At 48.4% G+C, this 15,225-nt stretch overlaps 1 protein-coding gene across 1 annotated transcript; it reads right to left on the bottom strand.

The window, feature by feature from the left end:
* Positions 1-1,192: 1,192 nt before the first annotated feature.
* LOC132577401 (ferritin heavy chain A-like) lies at positions 1,193-9,039 on the bottom strand. The gene is made up of 4 exons (XM_060247173.1): positions 8,759-9,039; positions 4,647-4,793; positions 4,402-4,527; positions 1,193-1,416 (listed from the first exon to the last, which is right to left on the bottom strand). The coding sequence occupies exons 1-4, from the start codon at positions 8,858-8,860 to the stop codon at positions 1,237-1,239; spliced, it is 555 nt and encodes a 184-aa protein (XP_060103156.1). The 5' UTR covers positions 8,861-9,039; the 3' UTR covers positions 1,193-1,236.
* Positions 9,040-15,225: the final 6,186 nt, after the last annotated feature.

Below are 15,225 nucleotides of genomic sequence, written 5' to 3' on the forward strand. Positions count from 1 at the left end.
GTTGGAAAATACTTGGGAGACTTGGGAGTGGATCCAGGAGAGGGCAGGGCTAGGGGATGGGCCTTAGCATGGTCCAATGCCACAGAGTCCACCCAAGTAGCCATTTTCTCCAGGGGAGCTGATCTCTGCCAGCTGGAGATCAGCTGTAAAAGTGGGAGATCTCCAGACCCCGCCTGGAGCCTGGAACCTCTAATGCAGGGGTGGCCAACAGTAGCTCTCCAGATGTTTTTTGCCTACAACTCCCATCAGCGCCAGCCATCAGCCATGCTGGCTGGGGCTGATGGGAGTTGTAGGCAAAAAACCATCTGGAGAGCCACCGTTGGCCACCCCTGCCCTAACAGATCAGTCCTTGGAAGCAAATCCTTGGTGAATTTGAAATTTGCCATCTACATCTAACACAGTGGAACATCTGGCAAGTCCTGGGTCAGATAGTTGTCAGCGGGCTCCTCCAGAGTAGGACAGCACAGCAGACATCATGGCAACCAAAGTAGGGTTCTCTTTGCTTTCCTTCAAAGAGGACAACTTTGTCCTCCAAGTTGCTCTGCTCCAGTGGGAAGAAGATGATGATATTGGATTTATATCCCACCCTACACTCTGAATATCAAAGGTGACTTACAATCTCCTTTATCTTCTTCCTCTTCAACAGACACCCCTTGAGACAGGTGGGGCTGAGAGAGTTCTCCCAGAAGCTGCCCTTTCAAGGACCGCTCTGTGAGAGCTATGGCTGACCCAAGGCCATTCCAGCAGCTGCAAGTGGAGGAGTGGGGAATCAAACCTGGTTCTCCCAGATAAGAGAGCTATGGCTGACCCAAGGCCATTCCAGCAGCTGCAAGTGGAGGAGTGGGGAATCAAACCCGGTTCTCCCAGATAAGAGAGCTATGGCTGACCCAAGGCCATTCCAGCAGCTGCAAGTGGAGGAGTGGGGAATCAAATCCGGTTCTCCCAGATAAGAGTCCGCACACTTAACCACTACACCAAACTGGAAAGGAGGGGGTGCAGCTGTTAACCAGATACCGCTTCTTTGGAGGTTCAATTACTTCTTTTATTTTTCGGAGGTGACCAACAAAAGCGCTTCTGTATGGCACACAGAACAGCAGTGGATGGAACATTACGATTTATTTGTGCTTTCAGCTCTCCCGAAACCACAGAGCACGACTCCTGCAGCTGTGTTCAAAGAACCCAGAAACGTAACTTTCCTTTAATGCCAATTTTATTCTTTTGTCTCTAGAAGCACAGTCAGGGACGCCTGCTCCGGTAGAGCTCGCTGCTGTCGCCCAAGGTCAGCTTGTCAAACAGGTACTCCCCCAAGTTGTTCTGGGGCACCTGCAGGCGCTTCAGGTTGGTGATATGGTCTCCCAGCCTCTTGATGGTCTTCACTTGCTCCTCCAGGTATTCCGACTCCAGGAAGTCACATAGCTGAGAATGAAGGGGGTGTGGGGAGAAAGATGCGTTGAGCTAACCCAGGCAGATTATGCACCGCAAAGCTGCGACTTTCCCTATGAAGAAAGGTTAAAACCCTTGGTGCTCTTTAGCTTGAAGAAACGTCCGAGGGGTGACACGATAGCGGTTTACAAGATTGTGAATGGGATGGAGAAGGTAGAGAAAGAAGTCCTTTTCTCCCTTTCTCACAACACGAGAACTCGTGGGGATTCGATGAAATTGCTGAGGAGTCGGGTTAGAATTGACAAAAGGAAGTACTTCCTTCACTCAAAGGGTGATTAACACGTGGAATTCACTGCCACAGGAGGTGGTGGCGGCTACAAGCATAGACAGCTTCAAGAGGGGACTGGATGAGCATGTGGAGCAGAGGTCCATCGGTGGCTATTAGCCACAGGGTATTGATGGAACTCTGTCTGGGGCAGTGATAATCTGTATCCTTGGTGCTTGGGGGGCCACAGTGGGAGGGCTTCTAAAAGTAAGTAAGTAAGTAAGTTTTATTCTTATATCCCGCCCTCCCCCGCCAAAGGTGGGCTCAGGGCGGCTCACAGACATTCTAGTGTCCTGGCTCCACTGGTGGACCTCCTGATGGCACCTGGGTTTTTTTTGGCCACTGTGTGACACAGAGTGCTGAACTGGATGGGCCATTGGCCTGATCCAACATGGCTTCTCGTATGTTCTTAACTACTATAGAATTTTACAAGTAATACGATGAAGACCAGTCTTCAAATAAGCATTGTGTTCTGGTCAGAGTGGAAGGGACCACCAGGGTCATCTAGTCCAACCCCCTTCCAATAAAGGAACTGGGGTTGCCTGTTCTCCCAGTTTGCTGTAGTGGTTAAGTGCACGGACTCTTATCTGGGAGAACTGGGTTTGATTCCCCACTCTTCCACATACACCTGCTGATGTGACCTTGGTTCAGCCACAGGTTCTCTCAAGGCCGTTATGCTCAAGAGCAGTTATGGGAGAGCTCTCTCAGCCCCACCTACCTCACAGGCAGTATTCCCTCTAAGCTGAGTTGGCGTGAGCTAGCTCACAGATTTTTTAGCCTCCAGCTCACACATTATGGTCTTAGCTCAGGAAGGGTGAAGAAGATATTGGATTTATATCCCGCCCTCCACTCCGAAGAGTCTCAGAGCGGCTCACAATCTCCTTTACCTTCCTCCCCCACAACAGACACCCTGTGAGGTGGGCGGGGCTAAGAGAGCTCTTACAGCAGCTGCCCTTTCAAGGACAACCTCTGCCAGGGCTATGGCTGACCCAAGGCCATTCCAGCAGGTGCAAGTGGAGGAGTGGGGAATCAAACCCGGTTCTCCCAGATAAGAGTCCACACACTTAACCACTACACCAAACTGGCTCTCAGGGTGGCCCCAGAGCACACTAACATATGCAGTAGCTCACAACTTTAATGCCAGCAGCTCACAGTAGAATTTTGGCCCACAAGACTCTGCAGCTTAGAGGGAACATTGCAGTCGCAGGATGTCTGTTGTGGGGAGGGGAAGGGAAAGGAGCCTTGGAAGCACTCTGAGGCTCCTTTGGCTAGCGAAGGGCAGGGTATAAATCCAACCTCTTCTCCCCTGGCATGGATATGGGTGCCCAGATGCAGGCTGGGAAACTCCTGGTGATTTGGGGATGGAGCTTGGGAACGGACAGGGACCTCAAAGGGGTAAAGTGCTCTAGAGTCCACCCTCCAAAGCAGCCATTTTCTCCAAGGGAGCTGATCTCTGGAGTCTGGAGATGAGCTGCAATTCCAGGGGATCCCCAGGTCCCACCTAGAGGCTCGAAACCCTAAATCAGGGGTGTCAAACATGCAATTCAGGGGCCGAATCAGGCCCCCGGAGGGCTCCTACCAGGCCCCCGAGCAACTGGCAGTCATCTGCTTCCTTCTCCTTATATTTTGCTTCCTTCTGCATAACAGCTTGCCTTGCAAGGCTTGCTCAATTGCTCAGGAGCTACAGAGCAAAACCTCTGTTTTCTCCATTGGCTGAGGCTCCCCCCCCCAGTCCCCTGGGGAAGGAAGGAAAGAGCCAGAGCTTCCTTTGCCCAGTTCCCTGGATCCCATGGGAGAAATACAAAAAAAGCGTCCTTAAGACCAATGAGTGCTAACATTTTAAGCATGTTTGAAGTTTTAAAAAAATATACATTTGTGTTTGTCTATGTTCTTTATAAAATTTATCTCTCTGCTACCTAATCTTAAATAGGTATGCCCATTGCCCAACACAACGTGGCTCAGCCCAACCCAACATGGCCCGGTCCCTCAAATGTCAGATTCGGCCCTCATAACAAATGAGTTTGACACCCCTCCCCTAGCTGTTGTTAGCAGGGCTGCCAAGCCCCAGGTGGAATCTCTCGCCCAATGTGGGCCTGTGGGAGAACCTCCCACTGCGTCGCTGGCACGATGCTGTCCCCCGAAAGCGACATCATCAAAATGGCGGTGCCCGTGCAGGGCCGCTCTAGGCATTTCCGAGAAAACTCTATGGTTTTCCCAGAGGGTCTAGCCATTTGGGAGGTGAAGCTCTATGGTACAATAGGTCATCAGAAGGTGTGTGTGGGGGGAAATGTCTGCTGGGCACTCCATTATTCCCTATGGAGACTGATTCCAATAGGGTATAATGGGAAATTGATCCATGGGTATCTAGGACTCTTGGAGGTGGTTTTTTTTTTGAGATAGAGACACCAAATTTGCAGCATAGCATCTGATGCCTTTCCCCAAACTACCCTCCAGGTTTCAAAAAGATTGGACCAGGGGGTCCAATTCTATGAGCCCCCAAAGAAGGTGCCCCTATCCGTCAGTATTTCCAAATGGAGGGAAGGCATTTAAAAGGTGTGCGGTCCCTCTAAACGGGATGGCCAGAACTCCCTTTGGAGTCCCATGATGCTTGTCACAACCTTGGTCCTGGCTCCACCCCCCCCAAAGTCCCCAGATATTTCTTAAATTGGACTCTGCAACCCTACTTGACTCACATGGGGGTCGCCCTTCTCCGTCGCCAGCTTGTGGAGGTCTAGCAGGGCTTGGTTGACCTCCTTCTCCAGCTGCAAGGCTCTCTGCAGGGCTTCCAAGCTGCTGCCCCAGCTGTCCTGGTCTGGCTTCTGGGCAAGAAGGAAAATGGAGAGACCAGATGCATCTGCCCTTGAGAAGAGCTTGCAGGCATACAAGAACCCTTTAAGCCTGAATGTCCTTTGCGATGCAGGAAATCTCTGTCACTCACCTTGATGTCCTTCAGTATAATGCGGCCTCCTCGGTTGTTCTGGTATCTCAGGAACTTCTCAGCGTGCTCCCTCTCTTCCTCCAATTGCTCCCTGAAGAACTGGGCCATGTGGCTTAAGGCGACATCATCACGGTCAAAGTGGCTGGCCTGGAAGGGCAAGAGATACGGAAGACTTGGAGGTTTTGGGGGTGGAGCCGGGGGGGGTGGGTGGGAACCTCAGCAGGATATAATGCCATACAGTTCATCTTCCACAGTAGCCCTTTCCTGCAGAGGAACCGATCTTTGATGCCAGGAGACCAGTTCTAATTCCAGGAGAAGATCTCCAACCACTACCTGGAGATTGGCAACCCTACTACTAGCATTCCCATTTATCAGGTTTTGTACATATGAACATATGAAGCTGCCTTCTACTCATCAGACCCTCGGCCCATCAAAGTCAGTATTGTCTACTCAGACTGGCAGCGGATCTCCAGGGTCTCAAGCTGAGGTTTTTCACACCTATTTGCCTGGACCCTTTTTAGTTGGAGATGCCAGGGATTGAACCTGGGACCTTCTGCTTACCAAGCAGATGCTCTACCACTGAGCCACTGTCCCTTGGCTCTCCAGGGTCTGGAGCTAAGGTTTTTCACACCTATTTGCCAGGACCCTTTTTAGTTGGAGATGCCAGGGATTGAACCTGGGACCTTCTGCTTACCAAGCAGATGCTCTACCACTGAGCCACCGTCCTTCCCCTTCTCCCATCCACGTTCACCTCTGGGTCATAGTTGGGGCTAACTGTACCATCTATGCACACACTTAGTCAGGGCTTTTTTTTTTTTTGTAGAAAAAGCCCATCAGGGTCTTGTTTGCATATTAGGCCATGCGCCCTGACATCACCATTGCTTCGCATAGAGATTTTCTGTAGAAAGAGCCTAGCAGGAACTTGTTTGCATGTTAGGCCACACCCCCCCCCAACACCAAGCCAGCCAGAACTGCGTTCCTGTGTGTTCCTGCTCAATAAAAGCCCTGCACTTAAGTTAAAATAAAAGAATCTACTCCTAATAAGAGTCTATTTCCGAAATCTAGAAGTTGGACTCAGAAGACTGTATGTTGCCTACCATCTGGTTACCATTGCTTAGACACAAAAACCCAGGTGCTAAGGGAAGGGTCAGCAGGCTCAACTTGTTTTGCAGCTACTGAAAGATTAGAAAAGATCCATTTTAAGAACTCTCTCTTCATCTTAACAGGCATCAAGAAACAAAGAAGAGAACCTATTGCCTGCCTTCTCTCTCCCACACATATCCAGTGCTCTAAGATGGATCCTCACGCTTTTTTATCACAAGCCTTTTATCACAGCGTATTGATCAAGCCAGCTAGTATCGTGGGTCAAACATGACTCAGAGAGAATGCTATGCTGTGTAGAGCAACCTATAGGAATGAACCTTTGATTTCTTTTTTTAAAGGCATAGTAGCTCTTGGGTCTGCTGTACTTCTGTAGTTTCAGTGACTTAAAAGGAATACAGGAAACTCTAACACAGGGGTGTCAAACATGTGGCCCGGGGGGCCAAATCAGGCCCCCAGAGGGCTCCATCAAGCCTCAAATAACTGGCTGTCGTCTGCTTCCTTCTCCCTCTCTCTTGCTTCCTTCTACATAACAGCTTGCTTTGCAAGGCTTGCTCAATTGCACAGGATCTGCAGCCTCTGTTTTCTCCATTTGCTGAGGCTCCTCCCTTGGGGAGGAAGGGTGGGGGAGAGATAGCATGCTTTGCCAGGCTCTCTCAATCACACAGCAGAGCCAAGCCTCGCTTCCCTCTATTGGCTGAGGCTCCTCCCCCCTCCTGGTCCACCTGGGGAAGGAAGGAAAGAGCCAGAGCTTCCTTTGCCCAACTCCCTGGATCCCCATGGGAGAAATACAAACAAAGCATCTTTAAGACCAATGAGTGCTAACGGTTTTAAGCATGTTTAAAGATTTTTAAAATATATACTTGTGTTTGTCCTGTGTTCTTTATAAAATTTATATCTCTGCTACCTAATCTTAAATAGGTACACACATGGTCTGGCCCGACGTGGCTTGGCCCAACCCAACAAGATCTCATTTATGTCAGATCCGACCCTCATAACAATTGAGGTCAACCCCCCCGCTCTAACATGTATAAGTTCTTACAAAAAGAACAATCCATCTAGTTGTTTAGAGGAATCATGATCAAATAAGTAGAAGATACACCACACATTTAATATTGTGACATATCCCATTCCACCAGAAACTTTTGTAGCAGCCGTATTATTTACTCCACCTCAACTTGGTGGGGGAAAAAAAAAACACAAGTGAAAGTTTAACCATCCAACTCTTCACTTCTAAGGTTGCCAGATCAGACTGGGAAATTTCCTGAAGATTCGGGGGTGACGCCTGGGACGGATTTTCAACAGGATATAACACCCTACTATCTGTTCTCTAAATAGGGTTGCCAAGTCTAATTCAAGAAATATCTGGGGACATTGGGGGTGGAGCCAGGAGACATTGGGGGTGGAGCCAGGAGACATTGGGGGTGGAGCCAGGAGCACGGGTGTGACAAGCAGAATTGAACACCAAGGGAGTTCTGGCCATCACATTTAAAGGGACAGCACACCTTTTAAAATGCCTTCCTTCCATAGAAAATAATGAAGGATAGGGGCACCTTCTTTTGGGGCTTGTAGAATTGGACCCCCTGGTCCAATACTTTTGAAACTTGGGGGTATTTTGGGGAGAGGCACTAGATGCTATACTGAAAATTTGGCACCTCTACCTCAAAAAACAGCCCACCCCAGAGCCCCCAATACCCATGGATCAATTCCCCATGGTTCCTTATGGGAATTGTTCGTGGAGGTGCATGATGGCTGTGGGGGTGGGGCTTCCCCCGCCGGCCAGCTGGCTGGGGGAGGGGGGAAGCCTGTAAAACCGGGGGATCCCCTGCTGGGACCTGGGGATTGGGAAGCCTCTCTCTAAAGCAGTCATTTTCTCCAGGTGCATAGACCTCTGTAGATTTAGAACATCAGTTGTAAGCTTGAGAGACCTCCGGACTCCACCTAGAAGCTAGCAGGTCTATCTCACCAAGACAGCAATCCTAAGCAGGTCTACTCTGCATCCTATTACAGTCTACTCAATGGGGCTTACTCCCAGGAAAGTGTCCTAAGGATTGCACTGTTAAATTTGCAGAATATTAGGAGTTAAAGCAGCTTAAGGCCTAGTAGGAATGATAACAGAATTATTCTGACTTAATGTTTTACAGGTTTAGATATACCGTACGTATATTTAGGAATAGTTTCATGAAGATGAGTAATGCTTCAAAACAGTGGGTCAACCAGAAACCAAATTAGTATACAAAACCAAGTAGGGTTGCCAGCCTCCAGGTGAGGCATGGAGATCTTCCACTATTACAACAGATCTCCAGTTGGCAAGGATTGGTTCTAGGGTTGCCAAGTCCAATTCAAGAAATATCTGGGGACTTTGGGGGTGGAGCCAGGAGACATTAGGGGTGGAGCCAAGATCAAGGCTGTGACAAGCATGATTGAACTCCAAAGGGAGTTCTGGCCATCACATTTAAAGGGACAGCACACCTTTTCAATTCCTTCCTTCCATAGGAAATAATGAAGGATGGGGCACCTTCTTTTGAGGCTCACAGAATTAGACCCCCTGGTCCAATCTTTTTGAAACTTGGGGGGTATTTTTGGGGAGGGGCACTAGATGCTATACTGAAAATTTGATGCCTCTACCCCAAAAAACAGCCCCCCCAGAGCCCCAGATACCCGCAGATCAATTCTCCATGATTTTCTATGGGAATATATCTTCATAGGGAATAATAGAGTTCCCAGCAGACATTTCCCTCCCCTCCCCCCGCTTTCTGACGACCCTGAAGTGGGGGGAGGGTCTCCAAACTGGGGGATCCCCTGCCCCCACCTGGGGATTGGCAACCCTAATTGGTTCCCCTGGAGAAAATGGCTGCTTGGAAGGGTGGGACTCTAGGGCAATGTGCTATGCTGAGGCCCTGCCCCTTCCCAACCCCACACCAAAAGTCTCCAGGTATTCTTCAACACAGACCTAGCAACCCTACAATAACACTATTTCCAGTGGAAGAAAACAGCCCATAGTTACTTACCATAGAAAGGTACACATAGCTAGTAGAGAGCTCCAAATTGATCAGCTGGTTCACAGCAGCCTCACAGTCAGGGTGGAAGTTCTGGCTCACCTGGGAAGTCATCTTGACACTCTACGCAGGCCTCTTAACAGGAATTCAAGAGCTCTTCAGCTACTGCCATGGAGAAACCCGTGGACCAGGCAGTCTAAATATAGCTTAGAAAGAGCTAAGTGTGTGATTAGCAGCTGTGCCATCCAATGGGAATGCCCTTTTTCATCAGCTCACCAATCAACTCTGGGGGTGAGAGATGTCTCAGCAAAATGATAATATTATCAGCAGCAGCTGATAATAATGAGGACACAGTGGCGAAGAGCTTTTATTTGCTTTTATTTCTCCTTTTGTTTTTCTGGAGAACTTGCTTTTTCACGGGACGAACTATTCCAGTTTCTTACAAACACAAGTCATATATCGACACAACCAAGGGTCATTTCATAGAAAAAGAGGTGCCGGAGCTCATTAGCACAACTTATTTGCACATGCCACACTAGGCTTCCCAACCCCCAGGTCCCAGCAGGGGATCCCCTGGTTTTACAGGCTTCCCCCCTCCCCCAGCCAGCTGGCTGGTGGGGGAACCCCACCCCCACAGCCATCATGCACCTCCATGAACAATTCCTATAGGGAATGATGGGGAATTGATCTGCGGGTATTGGGGGCTCTGGGGGGGGGCTGTTTTTTGAGGTAGAGGTGCCAGATTTTCAGTATAGCATCTAGTGCCTCTCCCTAAAATACCTCCCAAGTTTCAAAAGGATTGGACCAGGGGGTCCAATTCTATGAGCCCCAAAAGAAGGTGCCCCTATCCTTCATTATTTTCTATGGAAGGAAGGCATTTTAAAAGGTGTGCTGTCTCTTTAAATATGATGGCCAGAACTCCCTTGGAGTTCAATTATGCTTGTCGCACCCTTGCTCCTGGCCCTGCCCCCATGTCTCCTGGACTCACCCCCAAAGTCTCCTGGCTCCACCCCCAAAGCCCCCAGATTATTCTTGAATTGGACTTGGCAACCCTATGCCACACACTCCAGACATCACCGGAAGGTGGACTAAATTATATCAGCTCAGCATCTACCTTAAAATGCTTCTTGAAGTATAATTGTCAGAATCAAACTTTATTCCCATCATACTTTCTCGTATGTGGCCACAGTGGCACGATGAAGATTTCCAGCTGTCTGCTTCATATGCTTTTTTTGTGGGGGAAAATATTAAAAAGTTTGTCAAGTCTTAAGAGTTCAGCAAAATTCTCACAGTGGGCTTAAACAATGGAGCCGAGAAGCAAGTATGGAGTGGGGGAACAGGTGAAGAAAATTTAGAGGTTCCAGAGAAAATGTAGAGGCTCCGGAGCTCTGCTCCTGCCCAAAATGAGGCCTGGATACAACCAAAACCACATTTTTTGTTAGGTCTGCTTACAACTTGGAGGGAAAGCATCCTGCCCCTTAACGAAGATATAGTAGGGTTGCCAAGTCCAATTCAAGAAATATCTGGGGACTTTGGGGTGGATCCCAGAGCACTGGTTTGACAAGCATAATTAAACTCCAAGGGAGTTTAAAGGGACCACACACCTTTTAAAATGCCTTCTTTCCATCAGAAATAATGAAGGATAGGGGCACTTTCTTTTGGGGCTCATATAATTGCACCCCCTGGTCCAATATTTTTGAAACTTGGGGGGTATTTTGGAAAGAGGCACTGGATGCTATGCTGCAAATGTGGTGCCTCTACCTCAAAAAACAGCCCCCCCCCCCGAGCCCCAAATACCTGTGGATCAATTCTCCATTATTTTCTATGGGAATCGGTCTCCACAGGGAATAATGGAGTGCACAGCAGACATTTCCCTCCCCTCCCAATGCTTTCTGATGACCCTGAAGCGGGGGGAGGGCCTCCAAACTGGGGGATCCCCTGCCCTTACCTGGGGATTGGCAACCCTAAAGATATTGGATTTATATCCCACCCTATTCTCTGAATCTCAGAGCAGTCACAATCTCTTTTACCTCCCCCCCACACCACAACGGACACCCTGCGAGGTAGGTGGGGCTGAGAGGGCTCTTACAGCAGCTGCCCTTTCAAGGACAACTCATGTGAAAGCTATGGCTGACCCAAGGCCATTCCAGGAAGTGCAAGTGGAGGAGTGGGGAATCAAATCGGGTTCTCCCAGGTAAGAGTCCGCACACTTAACCACTACACCAAACTGGCTCCCAACAGAGGTTTAATGGGCTGTCATTTACCAGGTGGTTTGATTTACCTCAGCTGTCCATTTCCTCACATTTAGCCTACGAATGCTTTTCGTCCCTCCACGCTGTTGGCAACTATATGTAGAGTTGCCGGCAATCTGAAGAAAAAGTTGCCTGTCTTTTAACAGAGGTTCATCTATTTACTTTATTTTCATCCCACATTTCTCCCCAGTGGGGACACAAAATGGCTTCCATCATTTCCCTCTCCTTTTTATTCTCACAACAGGCCTGTGAGGAAGGTTAGGCAGGCTATTTAGAGAAGGGGCATTTAGGGGAGTGACGGTGGCTCAGTGGTAGAGCATCTGCTTGGGAAGCAAAAGGTCCCAGGTTCAATCCCCGGCATCTCCAAAAAAGGGTCCAGGCAAATAGGTGTGAAAAACCTCAGCTTGAGACCCTGGAGAGCCAAGGGATGGTGGCTCAGTGGTAGAGCATCTGCTTGGGAAGCAGAAGGTCCCAGGTTCAATCCCCGGCATCTCCAACTCAAAAGGGTCCAGGCAAGTAGGAGTGAAAAACCTCAGCTTGAGACCCTGGAGAGCTAAGGGATGGTGGCTCAGTGGTAGAGCATCTGCTTGGGAAGAAGAACGTCCCAGGTTCAATCCCCGGCATCTCCAACTAAAAAGGGTCCAGGCAAGTAGGAGTGAAAAAACCTCAGCTTGAGACCCTGGAGAGCTGCTGCCAGTCTGAGAAGACAATACTGACTTTGATGGACCAAAGGTCTTGTTAGGAAATTAATAATGATAATTAGAATGTTCATTTATTCAATTGTGTTTCTCTATACATTCAATGCTAGATGAGGCAACAAGAAGCCCCCCCCCCATTGCAAGCATTGTTAGCAGTTTGTTTCAGTCACTAGGAGCCAAAGAGCCCACACCTTTTTCCTGACATTTGAAAATTAAATATGAAGCAAAACCACCAGTATGACACCTGGCCTATAAAAACTAAACCGCAAACACAAGAACATCTGGTTTATGCTAGTTTCCTGTGACTTGTGGGCAAACACCTTTTTCTTAAAGTTTATTAATAGCTTGCTAAACATATGTTGCCTACTGCTCCTTTATAGATTTTAGCCCTGTATAATCTAAGGTAAATATAAATGCTTCTCATTCGCTTTAAGGCTTGCTAAGGAAACAAAGGCAAGATCAATATTTAGCAGAAGCAAAAGGATAAATGAATAACTAGCAGGGACGCCAAGTATCGCTCCTCTGACCTATTAAAACTATGTACCTATCTCTCTGCTGAAAATTTCCGGCCTTTGTCTGTGGGTTGCGGTAAGCCGTTTCCTCTGGAAAGTATCATAGCAACGTAGAAATAAGAGCTGAAGATTTGTTCTAATTGCTTTCTATTCTTTATGGCTTAGGTTTAAGATATATTAAGCAAAAAGCATTTTAGAATCTTAGTAAGCCAAATCAGTATGATTTTAACAAATAGGCCATTAGGGCAGGCATTAGTTGTAGAGTTATATTAGGTTTAGAACTTTGAATTTAATAAAATAAAACAAAGGGAAGATGATGCTGAAGGATGTTTACCTTATATGGTTATAGGATGTTTGTATTTGATGTGGTCATAGCCTGCGTCAGCGGCCGTAAAAGTTAGACTGTACCTCCTGCGTTCGATTGGCTATTTGCCACAGGGGAAGGTAGGGACTTTGTGACGTCGGGAATGGATAAAAACCCAGGCTGGACCACGAATTAGCCAGAGGGAGACAGCCATCCAAACTTGATCTCCCTCTCCTCTTCTGCAGAAGTGAAAATAAAGCTGTTTCTCTGAACAACAAAGCCTACCGCCTGGTGATTGTTCTCTCGGGTGGGGCATTGCCCCAAAAACCGGTTGACAATTTACTGGTGTCAGAAGTGGGATATAGAAGCCCCTTTTGGGGTTGGGCCTCTGGTCCATTGGAGAGCGGGGCGAACACTCCTCTCCTGTGATTTTGGAGGGATCCCCGGCCGAGTTTGGCTGCCAACTCACTGTTTGAGGCGTGGCACTCTGCTCCCCAAGAACCCACAACGGAGGCGTTCAGCTGAAAACAGCCCACCGGAGGAGTCTGCTGTGTGGAACCGGTGAGTAGAAAATAAAATTGGGCAAAGGAAATTAAAATTAGTTTTGGGCATTGAGGCTTGTTTGTTGGTGTGAGTGGTGTGTGACTGGACTCCGCAGTTCTCTTCTGCTGACCGTGAGCTCCGGGGGCAAGAGTCGGAGTCGTGTGAAACTGTCAAAACCCTTGTGTGTCCCGGCTTTGAGGAGCCCTTACCTCTTTGCCAAACTCCCTCCCTTGTGTTGTTGTCTGGTATTGGGGATGGGAAATAAGACGTCAAAGGTGAAAAAGGTACCAAAGGTAGGGAATTCCGTTGGGGACGCCCAGATCACTGGAAAGGAATGGCCAGGGTCAGAAATTCCCGGAGACAGCCCGTTGGGAAGGCTGATCTCCCACTGGGATGAGGTCTCTACAGGACATGAGACAAAGGAGGAGATGGTTCGTCTGTGTACAACCGTCTGGCCGTATTTCAATATCACGCCACGGTGGCCCCGCTGGGGGTCTTGCGTGTCTAAGCAGGCATATGACATTTACCGCCTGTATCAGGAACAAGAGCCCCTTCCTAGTGTAGGCAAGGAGGCACCATATATTTTGTTATGGATATATTTCATAGGAAAGGGATTTTGCAATCCCATTAGTTTAAAGGCAGTCAAGGAAAAGAAACCTATGAAAGACATACCCGTAGGGGAAAGGATGTCCACCTTTCGATCCTCTATGCTATGTCATTCCCACTGCTCCCCCCCCTTACCAACCTGGCCAACCTGGGGAAGGTCAGGTGCGAGAGGGTCAGAGGGACCCGTCGCCCCTGGTACTACCTGGCCGACCTGGGGAGGGTCAGGTGCGAGAGGGTCAGAGAGACCCGTCGCCCCTGGAAAAAGGAAGGAAAGGGGAGAGCAGTGAGGAAGAGATAGAGGAGGACTCACAGAAGGTATTACCCTCCAACAAGTTGGAGAGAGAGATGAATAGATTGAATACAACACTCAAAAATTGTACCCCCAAAACAAAAAGGAGAATTTTAAATTTAGACAAGGACATGGAGGAAAAGATTAACCCCGAATACCCACTGAGACAGGTCCCAACAAATAATGGTATTGGCTATGTGGAGGTTCCGTTAACCAGTTCTGATATAAGAGTCATAAAATCACAATTGCCTCAGTTGACAGAAGATCCTATTGGATTTGTGCAGAGCATCAAGGATGCCTTGGGACCCTCTATTTATACGCCCACTGAATTAATGCACATTAGCAAACAGTTGGCGGGACCTACATATGCCAATCAAGCATTAATAAAAGCTAGAGAAATCTGGAGGGATGAGAACGGGGATAGAACTGCTGATCAAGCTAACGCAGCCTTCCCTGAGACCACCCCACCAGGTTGGGATGTCCAACAACCTGGAGGGCGGGAGAGCTGCGAAACTTTTCGGAGATATCTGTTGCAGGGGTTTGAGAAAATAATCCCTAGGCACATAAACACCGAAAAGGCTTTTGGACACCCACAAAAGAAGGAAGAGAGTGCAGTGGAATATCTGGAAAGATTGAAGAAGGGGATGCGCCAATATACTGGCTTGAACCCCGATGAGGGCGCTAATGTGGCCACTTTAAAATTGCAATTTGTTGCCGGAGCCTATCCAGATATTCAGAGAAAATTGCAGAAATTTGATGGGCTCCTTTTGAAGCCAATTGAGGAGTTGGTCAATGAAGCCCAGAAAGTGATAGTTAGGAGAGAGGAGGAAAAAGAAAAACGAAAAGCACGGCTTATGGCACAGGTAGTGCAACAAACAGTAGGAGCCCAGCAAGAAAGAAGGGGCAGACTGCCCCCATGGGCAGTCAATCCAGACCGTAGGGGATGGAATGGAAAGAAATCATATGAGAAAAAAGAAACAAAAAACAGAAGACTTCTTCCTCGGGACACCTGTGCCGTTTGTTTCCGGCCTGGCCATTGGAAGAACGAATGTCCAAAGAGGCTGGACAAAGGGGAAACTGAGGAACTAGTGAGGCAGGCAAGGTGTTACGAGGATTCTGAATAGGGGGGTCAGGGGCATTTGGCGTTTGTCCCGCCTTTTGCCGAGCCCTTGTTAACTCTAAAGGTGGGAAAACAACAACAGCAGATTGAATTTTTAGTAGACTCTGGCGCCACAAAATCAACCCTGGACCGACCAGTGTGGCAAGGACCGCCAC

Source organism: Heteronotia binoei, chromosome 9 (genome assembly GCF_032191835.1).
Source record: "Heteronotia binoei isolate CCM8104 ecotype False Entrance Well chromosome 9, APGP_CSIRO_Hbin_v1, whole genome shotgun sequence".
Lineage (NCBI taxonomy): Eukaryota > Metazoa > Chordata > Lepidosauria > Squamata > Gekkonidae > Heteronotia > Heteronotia binoei.